This window comes from Cetorhinus maximus, chromosome 30 (assembly GCF_964194155.1).
Source record: "Cetorhinus maximus chromosome 30, sCetMax3.hap1.1, whole genome shotgun sequence".
NCBI classification, from domain to species: Eukaryota; Metazoa; Chordata; class Chondrichthyes; order Lamniformes; family Cetorhinidae; genus Cetorhinus; species Cetorhinus maximus.
Window position 1 is genome coordinate 8,558,470 of NC_135908.1, and position 16,953 is coordinate 8,575,422.

Genomic DNA, 16,953 nt, shown 5'->3' on the forward strand with positions numbered 1-16,953 from the left:
AATAAATGGGAGAATACTGAGAGGTGTAGAGGAAGTGAGGGATCTTGGAGTGAATGTCCACAGATCCCTGAAGGTAGCAGTTCATGTTGATAAGGTGCCTAAGAAGGCAAATGTAATCCTTTCCTTTATTAGCCGAGGTATAGAATATTAGAGCAGGGAGGTTATGCTGGAAGTGTATAAAACATTAGTTAGGTCACAACTTGAGTGCTGTGTACAGCTCTGGTCACTTCATTACAGAAAGGATGTAATTGCACTAGAGAGGTTACAGAGGAGATTTGCGAGGATGTTACCAGGACTGGAAAATAGCAGCTATAAAGGAAAGATTGGATAGGCTGGGGTTGTTCTCCTTGGTACAGAGGAGGCTGAGGGGAGATTTGATTGAGATGTACAAAGTTGTGAGGGGCCTGGATAGAGTGGATGGGCAGGGCCTGTTTACCTTAGCAGAGAGAGGGCAGTAACCAGGGGGCACAGATTTAAAGTGATTGGTAGAAAGATTAGAGGAGAGATGAGGAATAGGTTTTTCACCCAAAGGATTGTGGGGGTCTGGAACTTACTGCCTGAAAGGGTAGCAGGGGAATAAACCCTCGACTCATTTAAAAGGTGTCTGGATCTGCACCTCAAGTGCCGTAACCTGCAGGGTTAAGGACCAAATGCTGGAAAGCAGGAGCTGGGTGGCTCGTTTTTTGGCTGGCACAGGCACAATGGGCCGAGTGGTCTCTTTCTGTGCCGTGAACTTTCTATGATTCTCTGGCAGACTGTCATATTAATTTACCGATTTCCCTCCCCCACATCGAGTTGCTCACTGCTTTCTTCCACCCCCCTGGTGACTCCCTAACTACCCCCCCACCCCACCCCCTGGTTACGTCCCACCTCCCCCAGTCGCTCCTCTCCCCCAGTCGCTCCTCTCCCCTAGTCACACCTCATCCACACTCCCCCTCCCCAGTACCTCTCTTATGTAAGTGCCCATTCTTCATGCATCAACTGAGATGCTGAATCTGGGGCAGGATATTTGACTGCAGGAGGCGTCACAGCCAAGCCCAGGTCTATCTGTACCCGCACAGGAATGGGGACCTGGTCAGTTTCCCCCTCTCCCGTCTTTGGCTCAGTCACAGCTGCTGTCCTGGTTACGATCAGTACTCAGCCTGTTAGACAGTGAGAGCCTTGATCTGAACAATGGAGGGACAAAGGAAAATAAAGCAGGGTTAATTAGTCTTTGAATGTAAAGATCACTTCATGGGTTGGGAGGATCCACTAGCGCTCTCAGCCACAGGATTCATTCTAATAGAATATTGCTGCCTTCACTGTATTACGACAGTAACCACACACCAAAAGCTCTTCATTGGCTGGTAAATGCTTTAGGATGTCCTGAGGTCAGGAAAGGCTGTAAGGTACTGCAAGTTCCTCCTTTCTGAAACTCTTGATCGCTGCCTTTAGGCAGTGAATGGAGAAGCCCTGGGTGAGGATTAGGGAGAGGGAGGGCGGGTTACGGAGGGCCAGTGTCAGCCTGGACTATCCTCCTGACACCTGCCCACAGGAGTTGCCTGTGACTATCACCAGGCCACACAAGCACACTCCTGAGTGATAAAATAGGCAAAAAGGATAAAAAGTGAGAGAAACAGAGAACGCCTTCAGAAGAAAAGAAACTATGTTCAGGTAAATACTCCAACTGCTGAACTAGGTGTTTACCTGCAAGTTCCCCTAGAAGGTGGTACCCAGAGGAGGAAGACTGCCCACATCCTGTGGTGGGAAAGAACAGCAGGAAACCAGTAACAGGGCCAAGGAGAAGTGGTCAAAGACCAACAGCAGCATTTGGATTCAAAGAATTGCTCTTTACAATACTGGCCCAACAATCTTCTATCGTTTTTGTTCCAACATGAGACTGTAGGGAAGTGTCGCTGTGGGGGTGACAACAACTTGCACTTATGCAGCACCTTTAATGGTTTGGTGTTGCCTCAGGGAAACAAACCCTCAGTCATTTAGGCGATCACGGTAGTGGGAGACTCTCACTGTGCAACGTGCTGTCCACGGCTGTCCCAGCATTCAGTCCTCATGCCCCCCCTTCCCCCACCAAAAGCCATTTGTGAAAGTGCTCCCAGGGTACAGGACAAAGGTTCAACTTGTTCACCTGATACCGCATTACCTATCGGCGAATCCTGTGCAGTAGGACAATGCTCGAGGGCAGATGGAGATAGACTACGGTGAACACCTCGTCAAACCTCCCAGAGAAAAGCTTTGGGCCGCGTGACTCCCTGCCCCGAGTTAGGCAGATGCAACGGTCGTTTCGTGCACAGCAAGATCCCACCAACAACAGTGACTTGAATCACTAGGGAAGCTGTTTCAGGAGCTGGTCGAATGAGGGGTTTTGTACGAGACACCAGCAGAACTTCCTCTTCCGATGGCAACCGGTGTAACAGTCCCTTCAAAGGACGTGGAAACGCAACACTCCCCCAGCACTGGAGTGACTCTGCCCATAAATGGAAGTTTAAATTCTCTCTCTTTTTTTTTTTTAAATTCAGAAGCTGGGCCAAGATCAGGGATTTAATTCCCAAGTTTTTATGGTCTACAACCAGTTAGTTTAACTGGCACAAATTCTCTTTCCCTCTCTAAAGGACAGCCCTGAAGGGAACTGCTCTGGACAAACACCAAGGTTATTTGAATTCCTGCCAATCACGATACAGATCTTGCCCACTGAGAAGGCAAGCACCCAGAGTGCACAAAATACAACAAGATTTCACATTAACTCTTTAATTTTTTGCTCCTGGTTATTGCTTCCTCATTTCCTGTTGTCCTTTTCTCCCTGCTGTACAATTCCATGTAGAGACAGAGAGAGAGAGAGAGCGAGTAAGCGAGAGCGAGAGCGAGTAAGCGAGAGCGAGTAAGCAAGGGAGAGCGTGAGGGCGCGAGGGAGAGCGCGAGAGCGTGAGGGCGCGAGGGAGAGCGCGAGAGCGCGAGGGAGAGCGCGAGAGCGTGAGGGCGCGAGGGAGAGCGTGAGGGTGCGAGGGAGAGCGTGAGGGTGCGAGGGAGAGCGCGAGAGCGAGGGAGAGCGCGAGAGCGAGGGAGAGCGCGAGGGAGAGCGCGAGAGCGAGGGAGAGCGCGAGAGCGAGGGAGAGCGCGAGAGCGAGGGAGAGCCAGAGAGCGAGGGAGAGCCAGAGAGCGAGGGAGAGCCAGAGAGCGAGGGAGAGCCAGAGAGCGAGGGAGAGCCAGAGAGTGAGGGAGAGCCAGAGAGCGAGGGAGAGCCAGAGAGCGAGGGAGAGCCAGAGAGCGAGGGAGAGCCAGAGAGCGAGGGAGAGCCAGAGAGCGAGGGAGAGCCAGAGAGCGAGGGAGAGCCAGAGAGAGAGAGAGAGAGAGAGAGACAGAGCGAGAGAGAGAGACAGAGCGAGAGAGAGAGCGAGCGAGCGAGCGGGCGGGCGGGCGAGAGAGCGGGCGGGCGAGAGAGCGAGCGGGCGGGCGAGAGAGCGGGCGGGCGAGAGAGCGGGCGAGAGAGAGAGCGGGCGAGAGAGAGAGCGGGCGAGAGAGAGAATTTAACCAACATAGCTAAGTGTCAGCATCAAACTGAACCACCGAAATGGGGAAATCAGAGTCTTGTTCTCCCTCAATGACCACACATGCACTTTGTGGCTGGATTCACTGAAATCAGGAGTGGTGGCTACAGCCTTTACTGAACCAGATTAAAACAGCACAAACTGTGGATCGAACCTGGGGTTTTCCTGAGCCGCCACCTTTGGGCCCCTCATGCTACAGCGAATTGCTGTATCTCACAATTCAGTTGTCTAATTACTAATATCTGGAATTAACTACCTAAACCTCTCCTTCCCTCCTGTCTTGAACAATCAAACTACTGGACCTGTCAGTATGAAGCCAGTTGAATGAACATTTCTGCAATGTTATCAGTGGCTGAGCACTGGAACAAGTGAACCCAATCTGCTCAATGAGTAGCAACACGGGTTTGTGAAGGGCAGTCTTGTCTGGCTAATAGAGTCAAATTTTTTTTCGGTCACTCAAGGTGGACAGGGGGTTGGTGGGAGATACGAGCGGGATGGAACAGGGGATAAGGGAATTCCCAGAGATGGGTGAGCTGTAGGAACCTTCATAGAGTTCTGCACTTTACACTTGTATATTAGACATCACCTGATGGACTTAAATGCAAGTCAGACTCATGGGATTGGTGTTTTCTGGTGTGAATTATTACTGTCATAGCCCAAGCTTCCGTACCTGAGCCTTCTCCCTCTTGGTCCGGATGAGTGTCTCCTGGTAATGTTCAGCCACTGGAGATGAGACGTCAGCCAGTTTGGCACTAGGCAGGAGCAGAGCCTTCAGAGTCTTCTGAGGATCCCCTTCATCCACAGCCTCATTAATCAAACCTATTGCCTTAATCCCTGGAAAATAAAACAGAGGATCAGAAACAGCTTTAAGCGTCAGACGGGGCACTGAAAGAGAGAGAAAGACAGGCAAAGAGTGGGAGAGACACAAAGACAGAAAGCGACAAAGAGCTGCACAGGCAGCGCGAGGGGGAAGACATAGATGCAGAGAGTGAGACAAGGTTTGACACATGCACACACACACAGTGAGAGAGAGAGAGAGAGAGAGACAGAGATCGCGAGAGAGAGAATGACTGTCCCGAGGTTTGAACCATCTGCTACCGAGCTGGACCCTCCATCTCATCACCCCCACCATCGCCTCCGATCATTGGGTATGTGCAGACTCAATACCCCAGGTTGGTGGGTGGGGGAAAAGAAACAATAAGCTAGGTTCCAACTCCTGATCATGTCTCAGAGGCGTGGGATGGATGGATATCAGGCAAGTATTGGATTAAGCTTTATTTTGTAATGTCCTGAGGTTGATTCTCAAAGGGCAGGTTCAAACCTGAAGAATGAACACTTTAAAACATTCAGAATTGTGCGAGGGATAAAAGATCACAGTGCATCAAGTTCTCCTTCTACCATCCTGGTGGTCGCAACATAAATGATATTGGAGTTACCGACTAATCTCAGCAACCAATCTCTTATCAATTAGTGAATACACCCAGACATGAGGCAAGGGAAACACTCAGTCATGGAAAGCTTTGATTTTAATATTCTAATCCTTGATTTCAAATTCCTCTATGGTCTTGCCACCACCCCCACCCCCCATCTCTATAATCTACTCCAGCCCCACAAGCCACTCAGATCTCTGCACTCCTCCAATTCTGGCCTTTTGTGCATCCTTGACTTGAACCACTCCGCCATTGGTGGCTGGCTCTTCAGCTGCCTGGGTCCAAACCTTTGGAATTCCCTCCCGAAACCTCTCTGCCTCTCTCTCCTCCTTCAAGATGTTCTTTCAAACCTACTTCTTTGACTAAGCTTTGGTCACCTGTCCTAATACCTTACATAGCTTGTGTCATTTTGCACTTTATAATGGCCCTGTGAAGCACCTTGGAACATTTTATTACATTAAAAGCATTATTATAAATTGTTTTTGTTCTTATAGGTCCTAAGTTACCTGTTCCTCCTGAGTATGTTAGAGTCACCACACACTGTGTCCCAAATTACTCTTATACTGGATCCCAAAATGTGATTTTCTGAAGGTGTTGGAGGTCAGAATTCTCTCTTACCGCTCCCCACCGTAAGATTCAGCTGTGACTCTGTGGTTGTATTGAGATCAGCTCCAATCACAGTCTTGGCTGGAAGCAAGCTACTATGTTGAATGCATTCTGAATGTTGATATTGACAAAACCCACAACCACCTCTGCCCAGCAAGATAGTGGCCACCTCATGATATTCAGCTAAATCAATCAGGTCAGACCTACTCTTCACAAACCCATGCCAGCTATCTGATCAGCTCACACTTGCTCGAATACTCAGTTATTCTGTCCCTGATTATAGATTCCTCACAACTTCCTCACAACTGATGTTCACCTCACCAGGTCTGTAGTTTCCTGGTGTCCCCCTCCCTCCTGTTTTAAATAACACAGAGGCATTTGCAATTTTTCAATCCAAGAGCACAATTCCTGAACATAAAAAGCCTTGGAAAATTATGACAAATGCATCTGCAATTTTCCCACTCGTCTTGCCTGCCTTAAGCGTGTGTGTGTGTGTGTGTGCACACGTACACTTGCAGGGAATGGTGGGTTAGTGGGCTGGGTCATGATGCACCCCATGGTCGGATAGTTAGCTGACACACACACACACACACACACGGAAAGAGCAATGATTTGGCTAGAGTGGCCATGGAGGTGTACCCAGCAGTCAGAAAGTTAAAAAGTAAACGTGGATAATCTGATCAGGACAGCCCCGTTTCCAAGGTCACCAGTTAAGAACACAAACCAGAACAATGGGCCACAATCAGTACTGAGAGCAGGGAAAGGCTGACTGGAGGAGTGAGCTGGTGAACCATTAACCAAAGGTGTGTGTGCAGGGCATAGGAGGCCCATAAACAGGTTCGGTGATGTCCTCAGTTAGTGCTATTAACCTGGTTGACGGTTAAAGCTGGTTTATGGCTGTACGTTTGGTGGGAGATTGGACCCTCCATTCTGAGCTGACTTACTTCATTGCAGCAGTGGGGTGTGGGCACTACAATTGGCCTCAGTACCCTCAGACCAGGGCAGGAGGCTAGTCAGAGGTCTGATCAGCAATTAGTGACGTGCACACAGGAGGGCAGGTGTGTGAGTATCGGGTGGAGGCTATAATACTCTGTCAAGGTGAGGCTGAGGTGGCAGAGTGCAGTGTTAGGGGTGACAATGAGAGGAAAAAGAAAATCAAAATACTTCAGGGGTTACCTCAGTGAAAAGAGTGTTTTCACAGATTCATAGAAAACAGACATCCAGAACATTCCTCAGATACACCCCAGTAGTTTGTATACATTTATAAAAGTGGGATATGATCTTACAGGAATAAAGGTATATACTCAGGAGTTTTACATCAGACTAAGCCGTGGGCATAGGTTAAGGGGTCAAACGATGAAGGGGCAACTTCAGAATTCCTGATTATCTTCACCACACTCTCTCCCTACACTCTTCTCGTCTTGCCATACCTCTCATCTTCAAAACCCTCTTTCAAGCCTTCATCACTGCCCTTGTCTTCCTTCCACTCCCCTTCTACTTCTGGTCAGGATTCAGTTGGACTGATGCAGCGCCCCTGGGATAATTTGCTCTACTGAGTTTCTGCAAGAAATGGTTTCTGTGTAAAGAGGTAATTCCCCTTGACCCAAATCTACTGAGGTTGGGGTTGTTCACCTCGTTAAAATTAAACTAGAGAGAGCCACATACAGCACCAAAAACTGCCCTGAAATGTTTTCAATCAGCTGAATGAACTCAAAACTTAAAAGGTGCTTTGTAGTAAAACTGAGGCTTGGCCCCTTGTTTCCAATGTTCACTTACTGTCATGTTCCTCTTGAACCACCACATTCACCTGGTCGACAGATCCTTGGATGTCATTCCAGGTAAGAAACTCATTTCCCTCTGCTTGAGCCTTGGCCTTCAGCCTCATCAGTTCATCAACATACCTACCACACAGAAAAGATCAAAGATTAAAAGGGGTGATCTAAGAGAGATGTTTAAGACATTTAAATGATTCACAGGGTAGACAGACAGGACTATTTCCTCTAGTGGGGGAGTCCAGAACAAGGGGGGCAAAACTTTAAAATTAGAGCCAGGCCGTTCAGGGGTGATGTCAGGAAGCACTTCTTCACACAAAGGGTAATGGAAATCTGGAACTCTCTTCCTCAAAGAGCTATTGGGTTGGGGATAAATTGAAAATATCAAAACTGTGACTGAGATTTTGGAAGGGTGACAGCACCAAGGTAGATGGAGTTAAAATACAGATCAGCTGTTATCTAATTGAATGGCAGAATGGGTATGAGGGGGTGAATGGCCTCCTCTTGTTCCAGCTTCCACAAACAGTACTCACAGGGAGGGCCTAACAGGACATGACAATGGCCAGGATTTTCCAGTCCTGCCAGCAGGTGGGGTGGAAAAATTTGGAGAGTGGCCAAAAGTCAATTGGCAAGCGTTTAATAGCCAATACTCCATAAATCTGAGGTCATCCAAAACTCTGCTGCCCAAATCCTAACTTTCACCAAGTTCCATTCATTCATCACCTCTGTGCTCACTGACTTACAATGGCTCCCAGTCCAGCAACACCTTGATTTTCAAATCCCCCCTTCAAAGCCTCGCCCCCTCCCCATCTCTGTAAAATCCCAGCCCTACAATTCTGACATCTCTTGGCTCTTTCAACTACATTCTCTCGAGTGTCCTCAATTTTAACTGCTCAACCATTGCTGGCTAAACTTTGGAAGGAGTAATTTGACAAGGAAGTATTCAATGAACGGCATGACACTAGGAAGTTCTGAGGAACAAAGGGGCCTTGGCATGTGTGTCCATAGATCTCTGAAGGCGGAGGGGCATGTTAATGGGGTGGTGAAAAAGGCATACGGGACACTTGCCTTTATCAATCGAGGCATAGATTACAAAAGTAGGGAGATCGTGTTGGACTTGTATAGAACCTTGGTGAGGCCACAGCTGGAGTACTGTGTGCAGTTCTGGTCGCCGCATTATAGGAAGAATATGATTGCACTGGAGAGGGTGCAGAGGAGATTCACCAGGATGTTGCCTGGGATGAAACATCTAAGTTATGAAGAGAGGTTGGATAGACTTGGGTTGTTTTCGTTGGAGCAGGGAAGACTGAGGGGCGACCTGATCGAGGTGTACAAAGTTATGAGGGGCATGGACAGCGTGGATAGGGAGCAACTGTTCTCCTTAGTTGAAGGGTCAGTCACGAGGGGACACAAGTTCAAGGTGAGGGGCAGGATGTTTAGGGGGGATGTGAGGAAAAACTTTTTTACCCAGAGGGTGGTGACGGTCTGGAAAGCGCTGCCTGGGAGGGTGGTGGAGGCGGGTTGCCTCACATCCTTTAAAAAGTACCTGGATGAGCACTTGGCACGTCATAACATTCAAGGCTATGGGCCAAGTGCTGGTAAATGGGATTAGGTAGGTAGGTCAGGTGTTTCTCGCGTGTCGGTGCAGACTCGATGGGCCGAAGGGCCTCTTCTGCACTGTGAGATTCTGTGAAACCTTCAGCTTCCAGGCTCCTAAACTCTGGAATTCCCTCCCTAAATCATTCCACCTTTCTCTCCTCCATTAAGAAGCTCCTTATAACCTACCTGTCTGACTAAGCTTTTGGTCACCTGTCCTATTTAGCTCAGTATAAAATTTTGTTTGATGGTGCTGGCGAACCACCTTGGGATGTTTTACTATATTAAAGGTGCTATATAAATGCAAGCTGTTATTAACAGGAAGTTTAACCCATCATTCTGTTTATACCGTTTTGCCTTGTCTTCTGTTCCAATGCCGTCCTACAGGCTGAGCTAATCTGGTTGCTGGGCTCCGTTAGCCCTCAGCTTCTTACCTCTGTCCATTGCCATCATCCACATTAGTGAGTCCTGTCACCGAGTTCTGGATCTGCCTCCACACCCCATTCACATCACCAGCATCCAGAGCACGATTTATCAGTGCCACAGAAGATAACATCTCCACAGCGACAGCCAGTTCAGCGTGTGTTAGGTTACCCTATTCCAAGAGACATTTAAAACATTTAATGCCTTTTGATTTCCGTGAACAAAAATATAAATCTTACTTGGTGTACATTCTCCCATTTAACCCACTCCCAATGCCCCATGTACACTCTCCCCTATTACTGACTCTACCCACCCAGTTAACCCCCTCCCACAGCCCCATGTACACTCTCCCCATCACTGACTCTACCCACCCAGTTAACCCCCTCCCACAGCCCCATGTACACTCTCCCCTATCACTGACTCTACCCACCCATTTAATCCCCTCCCACACCCCCATGTACACCCTCCCCTATCACTGACTCTACCCACCCATTTAATCCCCTCCCACAGCCCCATGTACACTCTCCCCTATCACTGACTCTTCCCGCCCATTTAATCTCCTGAGGGGAGGTTCAGTGTAAATATTCCCTGGCCCCTGAGAGAAATTTGAACAACGTGTTCATTCATCCTCACATAAAAACAAAAGAGAAAAGAAGAAAATCAAATGATAAGAATGGACCAAGGAAGCATCAGAAGGAATAACGTGAGAAGGGCTCAGAGGCTGAGTCAAAATCCCTCCCTAACAGCACTGTGGGTGTACCTACACCACATGGACTGCAGCGGTTCAAGAAGGCAGCTCACCACCACCTTCTCAAGGGCAACTAGGGATGGGCAATAAAAGCTGGCCCAGCCAGCGACTCCCACATCCCGTGAATGAATAAAAATATAAATATATATGAAAAATATATTATGTCTGGGTGCGTAGTTTGATAGTTAGGGTTTTGTATTCCAGTAATGAAGCTGGTGATATTTATTGGTGTTTGATGTCCCAGGGCAAGGGCTGCGAATAAATGAACCCTGTCAATCTAGTTAATCTGGAGCCCTGAATACGTCAGCAGCTCAAGGGTTAACCAGTGGATTTCAGTGTGAAATAACTGTTTTGAATCAGACTGGTGGCTCTGCCCCTTGATCACTGGGTAAGGACAATCTCACCTGGTGGCTCTGCCCCTTGATCACTGGGTAAGGACAATCTCACCTGGTGGCTCTGCCCCCATGATCACTGGGCAAGGACAATCTCACCTGGTGGCTCTGCCCCTTGATCACTGGGTAAGGACAATCTCACCTGGTGGCTCTGCCCCTTGATCACTGGGTAAGGACAATCTCACCTGGTGGCTCTGCCCCTTGATCACTGGGTAAGGACAATCTCACCTGGTGGCTCTGCCCCCATGATCACTGGGCAAGGACAATCTCACCTGGTGGCTCTGCCCCTTGATCACTGGGCAAGGACAATCTCACCTGGTGGCTCTGCCCCCATGATCACTGGGTAAGGACAATCTCACCTGGTGGCTCTGCTGTTGCAAGGTGGAGAGCTCCTGCTGGTACAACTTGGCTGCAAATGGGTGCACCTCTGGTAACTGGGCATCGCGATTCATCAGCTCCGTCACCGTCTCCTCCGCTACACCTTTGCGGATCGCTGCATTGATTCGTGACACAGCTTCTAGCACTGAAACAAAAGATTAAGTTAAATTCTGTTACAGAGCCTGAAAAATGGTCATTTCATGGTCTACAGAGTCCCATCCAATAATACAGAGATAAACGTGAACTTTGTTAAGTTATTGTTGTAAACAGAAGTAATTCACATTTCGGGCGGAGCATATCCCCATCAAACACTCCCAGGGCAGGTACAGCACGGAGTTAGATACAGAGTAAAGCTCCCTCTACACTGTCCCCATCAAACACTCCCAGGGCAGGTACAGCACGGAGTTAGATACAGAGTAAAGCTCCCTCTACACTGTCCCCATCAAACACTCCCAGGGCAGGTACAGCACGGAGTTAGATACAGAGTAAAGCTCCCTCTACACTGTCCCCATCAAACACTCCCAGGGCAGGTACAGCACGGAGTTAGATACAGAGTAAAGCTCCCTCTACACTGTCCCCATCAAACACTCCCAGGGCAGGTACAGCACGGGGTTAGATACAGAGTAAAGCTCCCTCTACACTGTCCCCATCAAACACTCCCAGGGCAGGTACAGCACGGGGTTAGATACAGAGTAAAGCTCCCTCCACACTGTCCCTACTTACACTCCCAGGGGAGGTTCAGACTGCTTGTATTTTGGATGAGATGTTAAACTGAGGCTCGTCCAATTGTTTGGGTGGATGTTATTTGTCCCAAGACAATTTGGACAAAGGCGGGAAACTCTTTTGTGCTGCGCAACATTCTTCCCTCAACTGACAGCAGAAATTGTTAAATATTGTTTTTGGTACTTAATGATCGCAAAATGGCCATTGCATAGCAAACACTTTGGGATATTTTTGAGAGATGTTAGTGGTGATTCATGTGCGTGATCCCTCCTTAATAGCACTGTGTGTGTGCCCTGACATGGACTGCAGTGGTTCACGCACCATCTTCTCAAGGACAATTAGGGATGGGCAATAAACGCTGGCGAATGTTCAATTCCCATGAGTGAATAAAAGAAAATTTAGCCAGTAAAGTCCATGATGATATTGAGTCACCAAAACACCTTCCTCCAGGTTACTGCCCCCTGTCCTGCAGACAGTGCGAGTGACTACAACTGCAACTGAAACCAAGCCCATTCACAAATCTTACAGTACAGAAGGAGGTGTCATGTACTCACTTTTCCTGAATCTGTGAGCATCTCGATTGGCTTGATCAACTCCCAACTGTAACTCCTCTTTAGTTAGTGGCTCATTTGAGCCCTGCTCCTGGCAGAGTGAAGGATGATTGGGGTTTAAGGAAGAAGGGAGATTAGGAAATGTGTAACAATCTATCAGTAGCTCTTAAATATGTGAACAATACTGCAACGCAGTATCCTAAATGCTGCCAAGGAAGTTCTGACAACTGTAGCAATCCCAGCTGCAGTGTGTGGCCTTTGACTCGTAGAATCATCGAATGATACAACACAGAATAACATTCTGTTTATTGTGTCTGTGCTGGCTCTCTGCAAGAGCTGTCCAATTGGTCCCACTCCCCCTGCTTTTTCCCCATAGCCCTGCAAATTTTTCCCCTTCAAGTATATATCCAATTCCCTTTTGAAAGTTACTATTAAATCCGCTTTCATTGCTCTTTCAAGCAGCACATTTCAGATTGCAACAGCTCACTGCGTAAAAGTCATAATTCCTCATCTTCCTATCTTTGGAAAATTACCCTAACTTGTTACCTGTGCTTTCAGTTGTTTGTTGGAGGAGAGTTGTTTCAGGTACCAGTCGCAGTTGTCCAACTCCACCTCCCTCAGGCCCAAGGCTGGAGACTTCAGGGCGTTGTAGAGAGTGGTCCCATCTCCTTGCCCCAGAGCTCCGTCTATATTCTTCAGGCAATTCTGTACTAAAATCACAACAGGGCAATGGTCAGAGTCGAAGTAACGTTGTGGATGAGAAAGCTCTGTTTAGCTCATCAAAGTAAACCGAAAGTTGGTAGATTTAAATTAATGAAGATAAAGTTAATACAGTTATTAGGAAAAACTTTCTTTACTTAAAAGGTGAGAAACTATTTGCAATAATCCAACAGCTCAACTCTCCTGATGGAGAATCTAAAGTTGCCAACCGTCCAGAATGGCCCTGGAGTCTCTTAGGAATTTAATCTCCAGGGCACTGCTGTGAGCAACACCGCAGGAGAAACACCACAGCGGTGTGAAAAAAATTAAGCACTTTATGAAATTTTCTTTGAACAGTCTGCTGAATTTCCAATTGGCCCTGGGAAGGCGGAGCTCCACGAGAACGGACATGTTGACTGACCAATGGCAGGGCAATACCGGCGGAGCAGCGGGAGGCTATGAGATGGTGTCCCTAGGAAGCCGTCCAACAGAATTGACAAGCATCGTCAGAACCAACTGCAATTTGAACAGCCATCATGGGTTTGCTGCACAATTGTCACTCAAAGGCTTGTGCTGCCTCGCGCTGTGTGTCCATAAGTGATAGGAGGGAGCAGCTGGTAAAATAAAACAAGCCTTTGCCAGCACCAGACTTAAAACAATAAGAGAATAAATGGTTCTGGTTGCAGATCAGCCAGCAGTTCAGAGGTCACGGGTTCAGATCCTACCAGGGCAAAACGTGAAATCGAAAATCAATAAATCCTATCATTTGCAAGCTCACACCAGAAAAATAAAAAATCACCACAAAAGCTGCTGGGTTGCTTTAGAGCCAAACTGGTTTGCCATGTCCTTCAGGGAAGGGAGTTTGCCCTTCTCTACCCAGTCTGGCCAACACCTGATTACCGTCCCACCAGAAGTGACTCTCTCTTAATGCTCTCTGAAATGCGTCAACAAACTGCAGTTGGGATTGTTCTACTTAGGCCGGAGGTTAAAGGGATATTTAACACCGGTGTTCAGAATCATGAGAGGTTTCACCAGAGTGGAAAAAACAAAACTGTTTCCAGTGCCAGGAAGGTCAGTAATCAGAGGACACAGGTTTAAGATAATTGGCAAAAGAATCAGAATAGCAGACAAGGAGAATTCTATTTACTCAGTGAGTTGTTGTGATCTGGAATGTGCTGCCTGAAAGTGGAAGCAGCTTCAATCATAACTTTCAAAAAAGGAATTGGATAAATGCTTGAGAAAAAAAGAGCTGGCACAGGTGCGATGGGCCGAATGGCCTCCTTCTGTGCTGTAAGATTCTGTAAAGCTGTTCAAAACCATCTAGGACACTGGAGATAGGTCAATAAATGTGGGCTTGCCTGAGAAATTCCAGGAAAAACCTAATCTTTTAGAGTGAGTCCCACGTGAGGGAGGGAACAAGTGGTAGAACAGCAGCCCCTGTTGAATGTTCTCAGTGACACGTTCACACAGGGAGTGCTGGCCTCCAGGTGTGGCTGGCACAACAGAACTGCCAGGGGAGTGTTTATATTAACACACAGGGAAACCTGATCAGGTTATTGAAAAACAGGCCCTCTGCTCCAAGAAAACGTGCCCAATGACAGTCGACAGGCTCAGAAAGGCTGGGCGGCTGGTTTCAAGGCTAAAGTTAGTGCAGAAAAAAAAAAGACTTGCATTTGTATAGCGCTTTTCACATCCACTGGATGTTTCCAGCCAATGAAGTACTGGTTTTGAAAGTGTAGTCACTGAGTAATGTAGGAAACATGACAGCTAATTTGTGCATCGCGAGCCCCTATAAATAGCAACGTGATAATGACCAGATCATCTGTTTTTAGTGATGTTGATTGAGGGATAAATATTGGCCAGGACACTGGGGAGAACTCCCCTGCTCTTCTTTAAAATAGTGCCACGGGATCTTTTACATCCACTAAAGCAGGAAGTGGGCCTCTGCTTAAAAGTCTCATCCAAAAGACGGCACTCCTACAGTGACACGGATTTTTGTGTTCAAACCTCGGAGTGGGGCCTGAATCCAGAACCCTGAGATTCAGAATCGAGTGTGCTACCAACTGAGCCACGGCTGACATTCAGTTAAAGAGACTCAAAATAGCTTCTGTCCACAGCTTGGCAGGATGTGTGCTCAACTTTGGAGGTTGTGGGGTGGGGGAGGTTGGGGGGGAATGGGGGGAAATCAACATCACCCAACTGGCACTACCAGTTTTGCTTTGAATGCTTTTCTGTCCACTTCCCCAAAGGTGCAAACTCTCGCTGGGACACAGGTTCCAGATGCAGCCATCACACTTCATTGCTCTTCAATGTGTGGACCCAGCTGTGAGTGCGGCCCGCTCTGATCTCACCCATGCCACAGATCCACGTGCAGCTGCCAGGAGTCAAGAGCCCTGGCGGACAGTCCCCCTCCCCAGCCCCCAACACTGAGGCTTCAAATCCTGAACGGGTTCTGAGGAGTTGCGAGGTTATTCAAACTTACAGTTGACTTTATTCACATTTCCCTGGATCTCAGCTTGTGTGAGGAGCTCTTCGTAAACGTCTCTCTCTTCCTGGGGGCTCCCAGGCATATCCTTAAAAAAAAATAAAATCACAGCAGATATTTCAGATTCCTGCTCCTTTCCTTCGCTTGGGTCCCTGGAACCCATAACCTCCTCTGGTACCAGTCCATAAAAAAACAATTCATTGTACATGAGCCTAGGTGCAGAATGTTCCATTCCACAATACAGGTATCCTCTCCTCATCCTGCAACCTGGTTCACGAATGTCCTTCAGAGAAGGAAATCTGCCCTCCTTACCTGGTCTGGCTGACATATGACTCCAGAGCCACAGTAATGTGGCTGACTCTTAATTGCCCTCTCAAATGCTGTAGCAAGCCACTCACTTAAGCACTGTGGGTGTATCTAGACCAGATGGACTGCAGCTGTTCAAAGAAGGCAGCTCACATAGGAACATAGGACTTAGGGCCGAATGGCCTTCTCCTACTCCGCCATTCAATCAGATCATGGCTGATCTGGTTGTGGTCTCAGCTCCACTTTCCTTTCTGCGCCCCCCACAGTAATCCTTGACTCCTTTGTCTATTAGAAATCTGTCTTAACTCTGTCTTGAATAAATTCAATGATCCAGCCTCTCTGGGGAAGAGAATTCCACATATTGAGCGAAAAATAATTCTCCTCATCTCAGTCTCTTACTCTTAAAATGTGTCCCACCTCCAACTTCTCAAGGACATTTAGGGATGGCCAATGAATGAAGGCCTTGTCAGAGATGCTCATATCTGAAGAATGAAGATTTTATTTAAAAATCAGGTGATGAATGTCAAGCATTGGCTTCACCAAACAGGTGGTGATAACAGTAAGGAGAATCCTTCAGCATTCGTTTCAACTCCTCTGTACTGCATGATGCTGGTTAATAGAGAACCACAACACACAATGCGCGTCAGCCTCATGCACACCATACAAGCCCATTTCATTCTCACACAAACACATGCCACACATCACAGATGCACACCTCTTATAGAGCCCCCCTTGCTTTACCGATGCCCACCTTATTCCTGGCGTTTGCCGCCTTCTCCTTTTTTGCAGCACTCAGGGTGCTCTGATACTGCACGCTCTGCGTTGGATCCAAGTTCACCAGCATGGCGTTGGGGTTCTTCATCGCTGCCAGTGTCTCTGCTGGAACCCCCTTCTCTATGGCATCATTGATGGCAATGACGGCTGCATGCACTGAGGGCAGGGCAGACAAACGTCAATTAGCAGAATATCAACTTTTAAAACCAGAATCAGAATCTGATTTTTGTCTCTCCTCAATTCAACCTCCCCCCTCCCCTGCCCCACAACCAACCCCACCATCTCCCCCATCCCACCAACCTCCCACCCCATTCTCGCCAACCCCCCTGCCCTACCAACACACCCCACAACCAACCCCATCTCCCCCAACCCACCAACCTCCCACCCCATTCCCGCCAATCCCCCTGCCCCACCAACACCCCCCACCAACCTCCCACCCCACCCACGTCAACCTCCCACCCCGTACACTGACTACCTTGATTTTAAGATTCTCATCCTTGTTTTCAAGTTCCTCCATGGTCTCATCCT

General features: G+C 48.0%; 1 protein-coding gene across 2 annotated transcripts in view; it reads right to left on the bottom strand.

The window, feature by feature from the left end:
* The window catches only part of iqgap1 (IQ motif containing GTPase activating protein 1), a 110,542-nt gene that overhangs the window by 46,086 nt on the left and 47,503 nt on the right, over window positions 1-16,953 (bottom strand). Inside the window, exons 8-15 of one of the 2 annotated variants that reach the window (XM_078532386.1) lie at window positions 16,403-16,581; window positions 15,343-15,433; window positions 12,708-12,871; window positions 12,165-12,246; window positions 10,869-11,032; window positions 9,381-9,541; window positions 7,355-7,479; window positions 4,213-4,376 (exon numbers count right to left, since the gene is read on the bottom strand). In XM_078532386.1, coding sequence (XP_078388512.1) covers window positions 4,213-4,376; window positions 7,355-7,479; window positions 9,381-9,541; window positions 10,869-11,032; window positions 12,165-12,246; window positions 12,708-12,871; window positions 15,343-15,433; window positions 16,403-16,581 — 1,130 coding nt within the window. Of the gene's footprint in view, window positions 1-4,212; window positions 4,377-7,354; window positions 7,480-9,380; window positions 9,542-10,868; window positions 11,033-12,164; window positions 12,253-12,707; window positions 12,872-15,342; window positions 15,434-16,402; window positions 16,582-16,953 lie in introns of both variants that reach the window. The other variant, XM_078532385.1, reaches the window with a different exon arrangement.